This window comes from Dipodomys spectabilis, unplaced genomic scaffold (genome assembly GCF_019054845.1).
Source record: "Dipodomys spectabilis isolate Male_0828 unplaced genomic scaffold, ASM1905484v1 ptg000611l, whole genome shotgun sequence".
Taxonomy (NCBI): Eukaryota; Metazoa; Chordata; class Mammalia; order Rodentia; family Heteromyidae; genus Dipodomys; species Dipodomys spectabilis.
Window position 1 is genome coordinate 1,976,796 of NW_024871288.1, and position 18,096 is coordinate 1,994,891.

The 18,096-nt window shown below is 57.8% G+C and overlaps 1 protein-coding gene across 4 annotated transcripts in view; it reads left to right on the forward strand.

Annotated features, from left to right (window-relative positions):
• LOC122100912 (core histone macro-H2A.1) overlaps nt 1-3,305 on the forward strand; it is a 51,615-nt gene extending 48,310 nt beyond the window's left edge. For all 4 annotated transcript variants that reach the window (XM_042671309.1, XM_042671310.1, XM_042671307.1 and 1 more), the window contains exon 9: nt 2,544-3,305. In XM_042671309.1, the coding sequence (XP_042527243.1) occupies nt 2,544-2,709 (166 nt within the window). In that variant the 3' untranslated portion in view covers nt 2,710-3,305. The remainder of the gene's footprint in view (nt 1-2,543) is intronic.
• Nucleotides 3,306-18,096: the final 14,791 nt, after the last annotated feature.

Below are 18,096 nucleotides of genomic sequence, written 5' to 3' on the forward strand. Positions count from 1 at the left end.
CCCCGCTCCCTTGGCTCTGGTTAGCATTAGGGGCAGCACGGCAGGAACGGCCCATTTGGGGGAGAATCTTTGATTAAACTTCCCGTAGATTTATGAGCATGGAATGCAAGCCGCTCCGCTGGGTTGCAAGCTACCATTCGGGGGTGCTCACCTGCACCTTCCCAGCCACCCTGAGAGGCCAGCGCCTGGCAGACGCTCAGAGACGAAGAAGCGAAACCCGGAAGGGTTAATAGCACACCCGAGGTCGCACGGCGTCTGCCGGGCAGAGCCAGACTCGAACCTGCGGTCCTGTGCTCCCCGCGTACGCGGTCAGGCCCCAGGATGGCCGCCCGCACGCGTGTGCGGGTGTGCAGGGAGCCCTGACCCCCTCTGCACGCCCACCCCACCTGCGGAGAAGAGGGCGCACAAGGCCAGCCAGTTACTCTCTGTCGGGAGGCGCGGGACCGGTCAGGCGCCGAGGAGGACGCCCCTCACCCCTCCGCAGGTGTCCGCCTCCTGGGCACCATTGCTTTCGGCTCTGGATCCTCGTGGTTGGCCACTCAGAGGCCCTGGCAGAAGCATCCACGCCACATCCCTCAGCTCACCCGACCCCCACACACACAGCGCACCCCTTTCCTGCCTCCCGTCCCTCCGGCCCCAGCTCCCTCCCCGGCCTGTGCCTGCAGAGCTGGAGGTGCAGCCCTCGTGAACCCAGATCTCTGCGTACCGCGCGGGGTCAAGTGTCTTCGTGGGCCGTCAACATCACAGAGCAAGCCGAGTGTGGAGGGCTTCAGACAGCGCGTGTATTCTCGCAGGAGCCCATGGGAGCCCAGAGGGCACATCAGGAGATCGGGGTCCCGGCGCAGTGTGTGGGGGCGCCCCTGCTCCAGAAGGACAGGCCAGAGGGTGGCTAGCTCCGTCCAGGCCGCCAGCCCAGGAGCCCGTCCTGCCATCACACGCACTGGCTGCCGGCTCTGCAGGTGCCAGCATTGCTAGGCGGTGTTGTGATGGCGACAGTGCAGCCATGGTGGCCATGCGGCCATTAGAGACCACCCGGCCTCCGGCCGAAGACCCTGCTCCGGGCCTGGGCCTGTCCCCTGCGCACGGACACAGGCTCGCGCGGGGCTCCCGTGTGGTGCAGGAAGTGCGCAGCTGAGGCACTCTGCTGGGCCAGCCGTGTTCCCCGGGCAGCTGGGACTGGCCTGCCGGGGCCATGTTCGCAGGGCGGGCGGAGCTGGGCGTGCAGAGCCGGCAGCACCTCGGCTGTGCCGGGGAGCCCCGCCTGGAAACCCCGGGAAAGCGGTCGCTGGGCCATTCTTTCCTGGCAGCCTCTGAGGTCCGGAGTGGCCTCGTCCCTCTGCCGAGTGGCATCCTAGGACAGAAACCGCTTTGTCAACAAGAGCTTTTCCCGGATGCAAACCCAGATTCACGTCCACCCAACGGCGGGCGGAACACCAAGGCCGGTGCTGTGCGAGCAAGAGCCGCCGCTCCCTGCCAGCCGCCGGCCCTCCTGAGCGTTTACGCTCTACGGCCTGCGTCACAGCTCCACTTCCGGCTTTTTGCTGGCTCACTGGAGATAAGAGGCTCATGGATTTTACTGCCCAGACCTGGCTTTGAACCAGGATCCTCAGCTCTCAGCTTCCTGAGTAGCAGCGAGCTCTGCGGTCCTCGCGGGGCCGCGGTGCTGGCCCCCGCCGGCTGGGAATGGGCATCTCAGAACAAACGCGAATGCCGTGCTCACGCACGCAGACGTTTCCGATGCCACTGTCGTGGAAGCCATGTTTGTCCAAAGCGAGGGGCGCTGTCCGGGGCGGCACCGGCTGGGTGAGCCCCTGGGTGCACAGCAGGGCCAGGCGTGCTGTGAGGGACATCCCCTTACCCTGGGCCGGCCTCCCGGCCTGGCGGGAGGGAGGAGGGGCCCCCACACGCTCGGGAAGGGGCACAGGCACAAGCAGACTGGCAGCTTCCGTCTGCCACGAACGAGGAAGCGCCCAGCCGCTGTCCTGGCCGCCATGGACTGGGAAGAGGGGCGATCGGGGCTTCCACCCCATGCCACCCTCTAAAAATGGTCGCACGTGGAGCCCCTAAGTAGATTCCAGAACGATCGGCATGGAGACTTTGCTGACATCCCCGAGATGGAGAGGCCACTTGGCCCCCGAGTTCTTCCCCGCACCACAGGGGCGCCCTGGTCTGCCGTGGGGGGGGGGGTCCTGAGGGCCTCTGTGCCAGTTTTGGGGGGAGGCGAGTGTCTGTCCCCCAGCTCTCCTCAGGGGGACACGCGCGGGCTTCCAGGCCGCGCCGGGCAGGGCTGGTGGGGAAGAGCAGCGTGGAGCTCCGGCTGCCCCGGTTCCCTTCCCCAAACCCCGTGTGCTTCCTTGGGGAGCGGTAGGGGGGGCTGGCCGCCTGCTCCCCTGCCCGGCACAGCGCATGCCCGGCTCCACGTGGCCACGAGCCCGCAAAGCACGCGGCGCTTTCACCCAGCCCGAGGCGGGGGGGGGGGCCCGGCTCCCCCGGGGGTGCCCCGCCGGCGGGACGGGCCCCCACCACCGTGTCCTCCCTTGCAGGAACGGATTCCCGAAGCAGACGGCTGCCCAGCTCATCCTGAAGGCCATCTCCAGCTACTTCGTGGCCACCATGTCCTCCTCCATCAAAACCGTGTACTTCGTGCTCTTCGACAGCGAGAGCATAGGCATCTACGTGCAGGAGATGGCCAAGCTGGATGCCAACTAGCCGGAGCCGCCCCCCCCAGCCCTGGCCAGAGGAGAAGAGCCGCCCTCGGCACCCCGCTTCGGTGGGCCCCCCTTTCCTTTTCAGTTTTGCTCATCTAGGAAAATTAAGGTTTTGGTTTCCAGTTTTACTTGTTTTCGCCCCTCTGAAATGTTTTTACGTTAGCACTGATAGTTGGCATTGCTGTTGTGAGCACTGTGCAGACCGTGTCTGACTTTAGTGTGACCTAGGAGGTTCTTCTAGTTTGGTTTTAATGAGCCCTGGCTGGCGCAGAGCAGCGCGGGGGCCGGGCCTCGGCAGTCCCCGCCCGAAGCCCTCCCCTCGGCGACGTGTTGTGGTGCTTCCGCACTCCCGTGGCGATCTTTTTTACCTAGGTTGTTGTTTTGTTTTTTTTTTCCCTCCCCACCCCCCGCCCCCTCAGAAACAAAAATCATGAAGTTTGCAACAGACCTGATTTCCTGTTGACTTTTTTGTCTTAACGATTTGAAAAAAATGGGGAAAAAAAAAGTTTTTAAAGGCACAACAAACACGTGTTATCCTTCCTCACATTTGCAATCTGGAATTTGTGTGAACTGGTTTAGTAAAACGTCAAAACTGTTGTTAACGACTGGCATGTGTTGAGTGTGTGCCCCCGAGTCCGTTTGCCCTTGACCCCCGTGGGGAGGGGGGGTAGGCAGCCCATACCCACGGTGGCAGCTGCACCCGGGGTGGGGACCCCCACCTCACAGTGCAGCCTGAGGCTGGGCTGGGAAGGGTGGCAGGCACCCCATGCCCGGTGTGGGCCGGGGATCCCACAGGACAGGGTCCACGGGGGAGGGCCCCCCCCAGGAGGTCCTAAGGGCAGGCCGCCCTCAGCAAGGTCCTCGGTCTGTGCCACCGGCTCACGTGCACCGCGCGCTGCCAGGGACCGGGCTTACCAGTTCAGAGAGATCCTAGCCAGACCAGCAGCGAAGCCTGGCCTGCAAAGCCTGCATACATTTTGCTGCATGCTGTCTACATCTCACCTGCCCAAAGTGCCCAGAAGCCTTCCTCCAACTCTAAGAAGAAAAATGCTCCTAGAGAAGGAGGAGCAGCCCACCCACAGAGCGTGGACACCACCAGAGCGTGGACACCACCAGAGTGTGGACACACCCACAGAGCGTGGACACCACCAGAGCGTGGACACCACCAGAGCGTGGACACCACCAGAGCGTGGACACACCCACAGAGCGTGGACACCACCAGAGCGTGGACACCACCAGAGTGTGGACACCACAGCACGTGGACACCACCAGAGCGTGGACACCACCAGAGTGTGGACACCACCAGAGCGTGGACACCCACAGCGCGTGGACACCCACAGCGCGTGGACACCACCAGAGCGTGGACACCACCAGAGCGTGGACACCACCAGAGCGTGGACACCACCAGAGCGTGGACACCCACAGCGCGTGGACACCCACAGCGCGTGGACACCACCAGAGCGTGGACACCACCAGAGCGTGGACACCACCAGAGTGTGGACACCCACAGCGCGTGGACACCACCAGAGTGTGGACACCACCAGAGTGTGGACACCACCAGAGTGTGGACACCCACAGCGCGTGGACACCACCAGAGTGTGGACACCACCAGAGTGTGGACACCACCAGAGTGTGGACACCACCAGAGCGTGGACACCACCAGAGCGTGGACACCACCAGAGCGTGGACACCCACAGCGCGTGGACACCACCAGAGCGTGGACACCACCAGAGCGTGGACACCACCAGAGCGTGGACACCCACAGAGCGTGGACACCACCAGAGCGTGGACACCACCAGAGCGTGGACACCACCAGAGCGTGGACACCACCAGAGTGTGGACACACCCACAGCGCGTGGACACCACCAGAGCGTGGACACCACCAGAGTGTGGACACCACAGAGCGTGGACACCACCAGAGTGTGGATACCACCAGAGCGTGGACACCACCAGAGTGTGGACACCACCAGAGCGTGGACACCACCAGAGCGTGGACACCACCAGAGCATGTAGATACCATCAGAGTGTGGACACCTTCACAGAGCGTGGATGCCCACTGCAGCACGTCGACACCACAGCGCGTGGACACGCACCGCAGAGCATGGACATCACAGACTGGACACCACAGAGCAGGGACACTTTAGGGGACGGCTTTTCCTAGCCAAGGGCAAACGACCAGCCTGCAGCAGAATGGGCCTTTTCCAGATCTCCTCATCTCCAATACTGGGGCCTGAACTCTGGGCCTGGACGCTGCCCCTCAGCTCTTCAGCTCAAGGTGAGCACTGTACCATTTCAGCCACAGTGCACTTCTGAGTGGTTTATTGGAGATAAGAGTCTCACGATCTCAGCCTCCTGAGCAGCTAGGATTATAGGTGTGAGTCACGGACGCCTGGCTAGTAATTTTTTTTAAGCCGTATCTTTGCCAGGTCTATGTTATGTATTCCCACTTCTTGACTAGAAATTTGGCTGAGGGAGGAAAAGAGAGGGGAGCTGGGAGAGAGGAGAGACAGGGAGAGAGGGGGTGAAAATGTGTTGTCCTCTTCCGTGACTGCCCACTAGATGTCGCTCTACGGAAGAGGCGGGCGTCCCTGCCCTGCCAGCCCACAAAAGAATACGTTGCATGTGTCAGGATTTGCACGCGCTATTTACCATGTTTCTAAACTTGGAATAATCCTAAATAACATCATGTCCCCGGGGAGGTGCCCTGAAGAGGTTTATTCTTTCCACGAAGCCCAGGAGAAAGAGCCAACCACCTGCCTGCAATTCCATGATCGAAACCAACCCACCCCAGCCAGGTCTTCAATCCCGGATCCAGAAACCGCTCTCCGACGGCAGCCTCGGGTTTAAATGGAGGAAAGGGCTCGTGACTTGGGAGAAAACCGGGGCAGTCTCGAAAGACGGGCACTGGTAGCTCACGCTGGAAGCTAGCTACGGAGGAGGCCAAGGTCTGAGGACCATGGTTCGAAGCCAGCCTGGGAAGAAAAGCCTGTGAGTCTCATCTCCAGTTAGCCAGCAAAAAATCAGGAAGGTAGAAGTGTGGCTCAGGTGGTGGAGTGCCAACCTTAAGCGGAAAAAGCCAAATGAGGGAGCTTGAGACCCCGAGTTCAAGCCCCAGTATTTATACACACGCGCGCACACACACACACAGGAACTTCTTAAAATGCTCACACACAAAAATGGTAATTAGTAGCGTGGTGAGCTGGCAGGAGCTCCCCCCAAGATCCCACTGGCTAGATGCCGGGAGTGCTTCCCCGGGGCCGTGGAACCCCACAATCCTGAGGTGTTCCCAGGCAGACGGATCCCCCGGCCTTGCTTACCAACAGCCTCGCTTTCTACAATAATCATCACGCCGGTTCCCAGGCTTCTCCGTGATCCTTTAGATGTCATCTGAGATGGGACACGGATTCCCCCCTAAGTCCGGCCAACCCCACACAGAGATGCCACACTGCCGCTATTTTAAGGCTTAGCAAAGGATGCTAAAGAGGTGACGCTGTAGAGGTGGGATTCGAACCTAGGTCTGTGTGACTGCAACCAGCTCTGCCCATCCCAGCCCCCCTCAACCCCAATCTGGACCCTCCCTCAGCATCCACCTGAACATTTTTCTTTTTCTTCTGGCCAGTTGTGGGGATTGAACTCGGGGCCTGGGCGCTGCCCCTCAGCTCTTCAGCTCAAGGCGAGCGCTCTACCACTTGAGCCACAGCGCCACTCCCGGCTTTTTCTACTTATGTGGAATGGAACCCAGGGCCTCATGCATGGGAGGCAAACACTCTACCACTGAGCCACCTTCCCAGCCCCCACCGGGATGTGTTGATCTCCGGCTGGGCGGGGCTTCTGGGTGTCCATCACTGGTCACACGGGTGGCCTAGCTCACGTCTTCATTAGCAACCATGATATGCATTATCTGCTGCTGGCACCGCCACCAGCGTTATCTTGGGTGCTGGCATTGAGCAAGGGGGGGTGGGATGGGCTTTGAAGGTGTGTGGGGGGGGTTGGGGTGGAGGGGGAAACGCTGAATGGCCAGAGGGTGAGGCCATCTTTGCTTGGACTTTCCTTCTCTTTCTAGCCTGGCCTGTTGTGTTTGCTTGGGGGGGGGGGGGCTCCTGATATCAAAATAACATCCCAGGGGCTCCTGACAGGGGCTCAGAGGTGTGCAAACAGCGCCTGTCCCTGACACCCCCCTCCCCCAGCCCGCCCTGCAGTGCTGCCTCTGCCACACTTGGCCAATGAGCGTCTTGGAAACACTGCTGCCTCTTCCTCCCCCTCCTCCTCTCCCTCCTCCTCCCCTCCTCCCCTCCCTCTCCACCTCTGAGGAGTGTCGCTAAGAGACGCGCTAATAAATACGACTCAGACTCAAACAGAAGGCAGCTTCCACGCTCTCCCACAGCACATCGCTGGAAACTTCTAGAGAGATCCTCTCTGGCCCCGTTTCACCCTTGAGATGGGCAGGTCTGCTGCCAATGCCTCCTCCCCCCCTTCCCCAGGCCCTTGGAGCACCGGGAAGAAGGTACTGAGCCGCTGGGGACCCAGCCCGCGGCCACTGGGACTGCAGTGACACGAGGTGTCCACAGGCATGTCCCCCCCCTGGCGCGGGGCCCAGCCCCGGCCAGGAAGCCCCGACTCTGTCACAGGCCTCAGATTGGCACCTGCGCCTGGGGGAGGGCGGGGGGACTCACGACCAGAAACCACAGCGCTGCTCACAGCCACAGGAACCCAGTCTCGAACACATGGGCGCGGCACTGACCCAGAGCCCTGGACAGGTGGCTTTGATTCCGATGCCCCTCGGATGGTTCCCCCCCCCCAGCACACCCCCCCCCCCACCCCCACCCCCAGGCCCGCCAAACCCTCTGGGCCTTGAGCCTCTGCTCAGCCCCGGCCATCACCTGGCTCAGGCCACCGAGCCTGCGCCATCCCCCGCCGGGCCACCTGGGAAACCTGATCTTTGTCTACCTTGAAAACGCCCCGGCTTCCGAAGCTGCAGAGAATAAATTAGAGCCGGGCTCCCGTCAGCTCAGCTGTGGCGGATGGGCGGATTGATTGGCTTCCATCTGGGGGGGATTAAATTCCGCCGCCCCAAAATGGCAGCCAGGTAATGAGCTGTCAGTCAAACGGTGCGAGCCGGGGACCTGGCGCCTCAGAAACCCGGCAGGTCCTCATTAGATCCCACGGAGGCCTAGGCGCTCTGTGTGTGTGTGTGTGTGTCTGTCTGTCTGTCTGTCTGTCTATGTCTGTGTCTGTCTATGTGTGTCTGTGTCTGTGTCTCCTACCTTGAGGACCCCAGAACCAGAGGCACCCAAGGCCCTGTGGCTGCTACGGTGAGTACAGAGCTGGATTTGAGGGTCTTGCAGTGCGTTTGCCTGAGGTCGCTGTACACCCCCAGCCAGTATTGTCTTACTGGGGGGCAGCACCCCCAAAACGCCCCGAGATAGTCTCATGTTCCCACTACACAGGTGGGGAAACTGAGGCCCATGGACGTTGGGAACGCCACCTGGTAGGCCTCTGGAGGCCCGGGAAGGGAGAAGACCCTCACCACCCTCACCCTGCGCCCCCCCCACGCTGCCCCTGCCCTGGCCATTTGTGTCTGGCCTTCTGCAGCCCCGCTCACCCTGGGGGCCTTGGCACCTTGCCATCCTTCCCACCTCCTCCGGGAAGTCCTCGCTGACTTACTACCCGCCCGCCAGGTAGACAGCCGACCTGACCCACGGGGCCCGCGGGGCATCTACATGCACTCCTGGGCATTGCGGGGGGGGGGGGGGGGGGAGGAAGGAAAGTGCTTGCATGAGATGCGCCGGTGGCTCACGCCTGTCATCCTAGCTACTCGGGAGACTGAGATCTGAAGATGGCGGTTCAAAGCCAGCCGGGGTAGGAAAGTCCACCTGACTCTCATCTCCCAGTTAATCAAGAAAAAGCTAGAAGGGGCGGTGCAGTCCAAGTGGTAGAGCACTAGGCCTTGAGCACAAAGGAGCTCAGGGACCTGCATGTTACCAAAGCCTCCTGGCATCTGTGCACCACAGACCTTGGATCCCTGCTTCTAGAAAAGCATTTGGATCAGAGAGGTTGGTGTGGCTTGCCTAGGTCACACAGCAGCACCTTCCTCCCCCAACTTGCCATCCCACATTACAGATGAGGAAAATGGAGATCGGCGTGGTGTTCTGCCCAGAGCCCCAGAGCTAATGATCCCAGGTCTGTACCCCGTGGGTCCTCGTGATGGGGACCCCAGGACTCCCATCCAAGGCCAGCTAGACCCAAGCAGACAACCAGACCCTCGGCTGGTCTCTCCTGGCTGGAGCCTACCAGTAATTACGGGGGGGGGGGGGTTCTTGCTAAGACCCAGTCGCGCCATTTCCCGGGCCAGGACTTGTTTTTGTTCCCAAGCGGAGGCCCTGGCAGGAAAGCCGGGCACACGTGCGCAGCCCCATAAATCCAGCCGGCGTCGCTCATTACAACGTTCCGCTTCACAACTCAGCCCGCGCGGGGCTTCTCGCCGGGTGCTGGGCCTCCCTGCAGCCGCGGCCCCGGCTCTCCCCGGCCGTCCCGCAGCCTCAGACATGAGCTCATGCAGCCCAGGAGGGCGTGTGAGGAAGTGGCCGGGCGGGACCCTCACGGGTGGGGGACAATGTGTCTATTAAGCCCCGTCAGCCACCTCCACCCACCCCCCCAACTCTGGGCCCTGCCAGGCTCAGGCGGGGTGGGCGTGGGTAGGTGGGTGGGTGGTGGGCAGGGCTTGGCTTGCTTGTCCTGGGCAGGTGGCTGGATCTCCTTGAAACTGCCATTCCCACGGGGAGGTCTGCGGCTGCCCTGGCCACGCCCAGTCCAGAGCTGTGACCCAGCAGAGGTGGACAGACCCTGAGCCTCTGCGTTTCTTGCTGCACTCAATCTGGTGGCTCCTTGAATGGCTTGAACTACAGCGTTCAGATCTCAGCCTCCTGAGTAGCTAGGATGACAAGGCATGAGCCACTGGTGCCCGGCCCACAAGAAACTCTTTTTTGTTGTTGTTGGTGGTCATGGGGCTTGAACTCTGGGCCTGGGCACTGTCCCTCAGCTCTTCAGCTCAAGGCGAGCGCTCTACCACTTGAGCCACAGCTCCACTTCTGGTTTTTGGTGGTTCATTGGAGATCAGAGTCTCATGGACTTTCCAGCCCTGGGCTGGCTTTGAACCGCGATCCTCAGATCTCAGCCTCCTGAGTAGCTAGCCGCAAGAAACCATTTTTATATCTCTTTATTCCCACCGAGGTGGAAGCTGAGAACCCGCCATGCTCGGGGCCCAGCCTGTGAGTAGCTCGGGTTGCTGGAGGTAGTGGAGTCTTGTCTAATGTAGAAAGAACATTCTAGCACGTCTCTGTCCAGCACCACAGATGTACCTGTGGTGTGTCTAAACTGAGCCCAGTTCTTCCTTCATGCTAGCTACGTTCCAAGAAGATGGCGGCCACGTGTAGCCAGTGGCTGCCACCTTAGGCGATGCTCAGGACACCACGTCCACTGTCCACAGGTCCCTTCAGTGGAGTGGTCCCCCTTTCTGTGTCACATGGCTTTGGGGGGGGGGTTGAAGCAAATGCCACAGGCAGGCATTTCCCAGAGCCATTGGAAGGCCCGGACCGGCGGCCAGGCTCCATAGAGCCCCCCTTGCCCCCCCGCTCTTCACAGAGGGGCCGCGGCCTCTCCAGGGCTGTCCGCCTCCCTTCCCACCGGTCACCCGGCTTCTCTAGGGCCAGCTCGGGCTTGCCTGATGCTGGCTGACGGACCCCAGTTCCTTGGTGGGAAACGATGCCTTACATAGGGCTGGGGGGGCCCCTCTAATGGGACCTTCCTGGTGCTCCCAAACACCCCCGGATCCCAGGGGGGCCCTGCTTGCTGGCCCCCCCCCAGCTTTCCCAGGGTCAGCTACGATGGCGGAAGCGGTGGGAATGAGCCCGATGCGCTTGCGGCGGCCATCTTCAGCCCAGTGTTAGGTACACTCCTGACAGACGTCCTGTCTAAGGCCACCAAATGCCACTCACGAGACCCACCTTCCTCGCTGGTCTCTCCCACCCTCTCCCTCTGACCACCTCTCGAGACTGGCCAGCACATGGGGGGGGGGGCTGGGGGAGGCATTCCTAGCCTGACATAGGGGGAAACTGAGGCAGGAGGGAGGCGTGGATGAAGCTTCCATGTTGCCCTCTGGGTCATCGGGACACAGGTCACCAGGCAGGGTGCCCATTCCACTTACCAGATCCTGACAGACCCCGTCCCAGATGCAGGGCACTGGTCTCGGGCTGGCTGGGGGTGTGGGGGGGCGGTGAGGGGGATGTGGGGGTACAAGCCCGCTGTGGTAGAGTTGACAAACCACACGGTAGCCAGGCTTCCGGGCTCTGGCCGAGGGCTCCCTGCTCTGGGGGGGAAGGGGGGGTGCAGCTCTGAGCCTCCCCCCTCCCCGCCTCCCCCCTCCCCGCCTCCCCCCTGCATTTGTCTTGCTCCAGCCCCGGGGCTCTGCTTTAAGAGCCTTTTTTTTTTTTTATAGACTCCTGTAAAGGGGAGAGTGAACTTTCACCACGTTTGCTGGCTGCGAGTCCACACGCGGGATGGGCGGCAGCTGAGTGTCTGGGAGGGCCCTCGGATGTTCCGGCAGGCCCGTGGGCCGCCCGCGCCACCGGCTCCACTGGGCATCACCCTGGGCTGAGGCCGGGCGCTGATGAAAATGGGGGGGGCCTTGCCCGCACGTGTGGCTTTCGTGGGACGATGCAGAGCGGGAGAGGCGGAGCTGTGACGGTTTACTAGGAATCCCCACCTCCTTGGCCTCACCCTTGCCCTGCAGATCCAGAGCGCGCGAGCGAGCTTGCTCTTGGCTTTGAACTTGACCCTTCCATCCAAGCACCCTGTGCCGCCTCCCACAGGCAGCTCAGCCCTAGAGGGGCCTGTGCGGGGGGGGGGGGGGGGGAGGGCCATGGGGGGGGAGACGGCGCGGGACACTGCACAGGACACTGGCCCGGGGTCACCCCTCCCCCCAGGTGCCACCTGTGCATCCTGTCAAGCTGGGGTGCATGCCTGAGGCCTGGCCTACCTCGGAGGGGGGGGTGTTGAACTTGTGGGTGTCACAGCCCTTGGTCACTAATTCATCCACGTTCAAGGCCAACATCTCCATGAGCCAGTCTCTCTCTCTCTCTCTCTCTCTCTCTCTCTCTCTCTCTCTCTCTCTCTCCCTCCCTCCCTCCCTCCCTCTCTCCCTCTCTCCCTCCCCTTTCCTCTCTCTCCCTCTCCCTCCCTCTCCCTCCCTGTCCCTCTGTCTCTCTTTCTCCCTCCCTCCCTCCCTCTTCCTCTCCCTCTCTCTCCCTCTCCCTCTCTTTCTCTCTGTCCTAGGGCTTGAACTTAGGGCCTGGTGCTGTCCCCAAGCTTCTTTTTGCTCAAGGCTGGCACTCTGCCACTTGAACCTCAGCTCCACTCCCACCTTTGGGTGGTTAATGAGAGATAAGAGTCTCATAGACTTTCCCACCCAGGCTGGCTTTGAACCCTGATCCTCAGATCTCAGCCTCCTGAGTAGCTAGGATGACAGGCCTGAGCCACTGACTCCTGGCTTATTATTCCTATTCTCTTTCAGCAGTTCTATAAAGGGGTCTCAATGCAACATATCCGTTAACGAGTACAAAGTGTCTTGATCAGCAACCCTCCTCCCACCATCCCCCCCCATCTCTCCCCACCCCACCCATCCCCTTCACTTTTCCAAGTTCCATTTTCCCCTAACTTGAGGGAGTGACTTAGCTTCTCCGAGTCTCTAACTCAACTAGAGAACTACAGGACTTCAAGAAAAATAATGGGGCTGGGAAGGTGGCTTAGTGGTAGAGTGATTGCCTAGCATGCATGAAGCCCTGGGTTCGATTCCTCATACCATATACACAGAAGAAGCTCAAGTGGTAGAATGCTAGCCTTGAGCGAAAAGAAGCTCAGGGACAGTGCCCAGGCCCTGAGCTCAAGCCCCAGGACTGAGAAAGAAAGACAAGACAAGAAAGAAGGAAGGAGGAAAAAAGAAAGGGGAAGACAAGACAAGAAAAGAAGGAAGGAGGAAAAAAGAAAGGGAAAGAAAGAAAGGGGAAGAAAAGGAAGGAAGGAAGAAGAGAGGGAAGGAAGGAAAGGAAGGAAGGAAAGGAGGAGGAGGGAGAGAGAAGGAAGGAAGGAAGGAAGGAAGGAAGGAAAGATAATCACTCCCACAAAGACATACACAACCACTGTGGAATGGCCATTATCTAAGTAGTGGGTGCCAGAACTTTCCATGCCATAGATCTGTTCCTCTCATCCGTGTTGGTGTTTGGCTTGGAGTGGGAATACCTCTGTAAATAGATGTTCCCATCTTGATTGTCTCCAGGCTCAGGCCCTCGCTTCATAAAATTGGGAGAGGGTGAAACTTTACGAGGTGGGGCCTAGCGGGAGGTCACTGGGAACATGCCCTAAAAAGGGGATTATGGGACCTCCGTATCTTCCTGGCTACCTCTCATCCTTCCGCGTCTCCATGAGGCAAATATCCATTCTTGCCAGGATGAGCTACCTCCTCATTTTGAGATCAACAGATCACAGATCAGAACCTCTCCAACAGGACCCAAGATAAAACCTTTTATTCCCCTTTATAAGTGGACTCTCAGATATGTTCGCAGTAGGAGAAAGCTGAGTCACCCAAGAAAATATGATTATCTTGTTCTGGAGAATGAGCAAATTGAGGTAAAATGACTTGGCCGAAGATGCACAGGGAGAAAGACAGAATTGGACGCGGGGGCCAAGTTTTCTTGGGCTGCAAAGTCCATACCCAGGGGCACTGGGTTGCGCTGCGAACCACTCTGGAGGTGTAGTAGACAGCCAGGCCCTGAAACAAATGAGAAAAGTTTAGAGAGAAAAGCATTGGGGCTTATGGGTTCTCTCTCTCCTCTCTCTCTCCTCCCTCTCTCTTCTTTCCTACCCCCTTTCTCTCCCCACCGCCCCAGGCTTGAACTCAGTGCCTCAGAGCACTGTCCCTGAGCTTCTTTTGCTCAAGGCTAGCGCTCTACCACTTGAGCCACAGCTCTACTTCTGCCTTTTTCTGTGTATGGGGTACTGAGGAATCGAACCCGGGGCTTCATGCATGCTAGGCAAGCGCTCTACCACTGAGCCACCTTCCCAGCCTTGGTTGTCTCTTCTCTTGAGCTGATGATGGGGAGAAGGAGGGGGTGTGCAATTACGTTTTGGGGGCTTAGAGAGATCAAACCCTTATTCCACAGTGGGTTGGTATCCCAAAGCTACCGGAAGGCCCAGGCACCCCAAGTTCTCTGGCTGTCTGTGTGCTTGTAGAGGGGGCGGGGGAGGGGAAAGCAAGCAGGGAGGGATTGAGGGCAGGAATCTTTGCAAAGCGGGCACCTGGCCAGTTTTGAGGATTGTCTGCCCACTAGCTATGGACATGCAAGGAAGTCTGGAAGGGGCTTGTTCAGGATCAGGTTCTACCTTGTTTCTGAATGGGACAAGCACTGAGTATTATTAGTACAGGATGGCTGGGATAGTGGTCGAGCCTGGAATGTTCCGGCTGCACACGTCAGATGTGGACACAGTCAGGAGAGGCCTGTGGGAAAGCCAATCGTGGGCCAGGAGCCATTTCCCAGGTGTCTGTGTCTCAGTCCGTCTGCTTTTCTGTCCTTGCTTTGCCTGGCTTCGGTACAGCCCTGAGAGAAGCAATCGTCTTCCTCTTCCAGATCTAGAGTTGTTAAAAGGCCTGGGAAGGGGCTGGGAAGGTGGCTCAGTGGTAGAGCGCTTGCCTTGCATGCAGGAGGTCCTGGGTTCGATTCCTCAGCACCACATCAGCAGAAAAAGCTGGAAGTGGCGCTGTGGCTCAAGTGGTAGAGCACTAGCCTTGAGCTGAATTGCTTAGGGACAGCACCCAGGCCCAGAGTTCAAGACCCACGACCAAACCCCCCCCGCAAAGTGATAAGAACTTGCAATCTCAAAATGTGAAAACCCTTTCTCTACCCGCCCCCCCCCACCCCGTGACAATCCCCTCCCTACACCCCCACCCCCACCAAATTCCTCAAACGGGTCATACCTGACTAAGCAGGGGGTTTGATCCAACAATTGGTTCCTGGAGCCAGGCCTGGGTAATCAACTTCAGGCCATGACAACAAACAACAAACAGAGGCAACAAACTTGCAAGCAAGTACCATCCAGCCACTACACCCACCCTCTGGGACCATACTCCAGTCCCTCCACCTCTGCCCCCATTACACCTCCTGCCTCTCCTCTGGTTACCACGGCGTCGCTCTTCAGCTTCCCATATAAAGCTGATCTGGCCTATCAAGTTTGCTTTCTGCTCTTTTTTTAGTCTAATATCTTCTAATATGACTCAGTTTCCTTACAAAATGTATCTTCCCAGGCAGCATGAGGCCCTGAGTTCAGACTCTACTATCACCAGAAAATAATCCCAAATAACACCACCAACAACAACAAAAACCTAGAGAAAGGAATCAGTGGACAGGGTTCATCATTAGATTTAGAAGACCCAGCAAATTCCAAGGAGGACAGACAAAAAGCAATGCTCGTATTGAGGGGAAATGCTGCAGACGAAGGGGAGGGAGGAATCTATCTGTTTGTGCGGCTCCCTGCCCAGGAGACAGTGAATGGGGACATGTCTCTAGCAGCTGGCCTTATACTGTGTGGAGGAAGCTTGGGAAAGCCTCCAGTCTGGCCTCCTTGAGAAGGATGAGCACCTGGGTCCATGAAGGGAGAGAGAACCCCTGCGTATGTTGTCCCACTGCTCCCAGGGCCTGGTGCAGGGGCACACAGACAGCAGATGTTCCCTGAGCTCCATTAACAGAGGACGAGGAAGGCAAGGATGGTTGGGATGCCCAGGCCACACAATGGCTGTGTTTGGGGGAGAAACTGCTTCTCCCTCCATGGAAGCAATCTGGCTTGTCCGTCCCCACCACCACCATTCCCAAGAGAACACACAACCCAAACCAGAGCCGGCCCCAAAGGGTAGGCATGTGACTCTACCAGATTACCCTGCCCCCTGCCCCGGGCTCCTCACCCCCTCCCCACACCCCTCCCAGGCTCCTCACCCTGCCCCAAGTGACCTTGCCTGAGTAGACAGTCCTTCCCTTTCCTCTCCTCTCATGGTGGCCCTGAGCCATTTGGAGCAGAGCAGCCAACACAAACAGCACATAAAAATGACTCCAGAAACCCAATTCCCAGCTCCCAGATGATGGATTTCTATTTGTGTGTGGCAGATCAAACTCCCCAGGAGCTTCTCAGAGCTAGGTGATGGTGGGGGGGGGGGGGGGGAGAAGGACCTCCATCCTATCCCACAGTTCCTAAGCCAAGAAGGGGTCACTGGCAAGGTGTCTTGGGGAATTTTTCCTCACAAGATGCCTTTTCCACAGGCCACCCAGAAAAAGACAGGCACTGCTGAAGGTCTTACAATGGCCCAACCAACATACAAATGAAGAAGCAGGCAAGAAATACTGAGAAGAGACACCATTGGTCCCTGGGCCTGGAGGTCGGGCCTGGAGATGGGACCTAGGTCATCCACAACCAATGTTGTTGCTTTCATTCAAGAAACCCTCTGGCTGTCATTTTCCTAGGATGACACCCTGGTCATCCCCACCCAAGTGGCGGATGCCTTGGCGGGGACACTCCAGGCTGAGCACTTGCCCACCTTTCTGGGTTCCCGTGTGAGCCCCCAAAATGCAATTTCCTGTGTAACCTGTTAGCTATGGCACAGAAGAAAAACTGCTCTGGGAAAAGTCAATTTCTCTGAAACCAATCGTGGCCACGACTTGTCCCATGGAATCTAACTCAAGGGCAACCTTTCTTTTGCTTCAGAATGTTCTAGAATCCAAGAAATAGGCCACAAGTCTTTGATCGGGCAACAACTTGGTCCCCACCATACTCGCTTGCTGCTCCATACAGGAGCGGGGAACAGGAGACTAGGAGAGGAAGCACCATTGACACTTCAGTGATGGAAAAACATCGCTACCCACTGAGGGCAAAGGCAGAGAGAAAGAGAGAAAGAAATGAGAAAAACCAGTCTGCCATCATAGAGGGCAGGGGTACCAAGTGGAAGACCAATGGTATGCATATGTGTTTTCACCATTAAATGTGAAATGATTTTAATTAATCCTGCCCCAACTACTTATTATTACACTGAGTGCTGGACAGAGACTTGTCTAACTTACTCAGCCCTTTACACACAGCCCATAAAGGGGTAGACAATCCAGAGATGACTGTTTAATGGCTTCTAATCCAGCCTCATCTTTACATATATTTTGACGTGAGCACATGCCAGGTTGGGCCAGCCGAAGTTTTTTGTTTTTTTTTTTTTGGGTCCGGTCGTGAGGCCTGAACTCTGGGCCTGGGCGCTGTCCCTCAGCTCTTCAGCTCAAGGCTAGCGCTCTACCACTTGAGCCACAGCGCCACTTCCGGCTTTTTTCTTTTTGCTTATGTGGTGCTGAGGAATCGAACCCAGGGCCTCGAGCATGCAAGGCAAGCACTCTACCACTGAGCCACCTTCCCAGCCCCAGCAGAAGTTTTTGTTTTGTTTTGTTTTTGCTTTTCACACGTGTACCCTTCTTTGAGGACGCCAACATTTCTGGCACTTGTACTTTTTTTCTACCCACTCCTGAAATCAGCCAGTTCTCCAACAAGGCCTGCTCCCATTTGTGACACAATCCAGCAGAAAACATATTAGCTGAGCAACTACATATACACTGTTTGCTATGAAGGCATCAATGTTTCTAGGGCTTTGTATGCAGAAGAGCACAGATATTTTTTATTTTTTGATACTGAGTTTTGAACTCGGGGCTTTGAATTCACTCTGCTTGTTTGCTTAGGTGGTACTCTACCATTTTAATGATGCCTCCAGCCTGGCTTTTTGCTGGTCACTTTGGAGTTGGAGTCTAGTGAACTCTTTTACCAGGCTGTTCTTGAAGTGAGATCCTCTAGATCTCAGCCTTCTAAGTAGCTAGGGTTAAAGGTGCGAGCCACCAGCACCGGAAGACACTCAAGTTACCTGCTCAAAATTTCCAGTGTATCGCTAAATTCCCAAACACACCCATTTAACTGCCCTCCATGGCTTTTAATTACCTTCCATGGCTTTTAAATTCTATCTAGCTGTATTCTTTTTTTTTTTTTTTTTTTTTGGTCGGGTTGTGGGGCCTGAACTCTGAGCCTGGGCGCTGTCCCTCAGCTCTTCAGCTCAAGGCTAGCGCTCTACCACTTGAGCCACAGCACCACTTCTGGCTTTTTTTCTTTTTTCTTTTTTGCTTATGTGGTGCTGAGGAATCGAACTCGGCCTCATGCATTGCAAGGCAAGCGCTCTGCCGCTGAGCCACCTTCCCAGCCCTCTTTTGCTTGCTTAAATACTTTAAATATATATTATATATACATCTACTTATTTATGTATTGTTTTAGC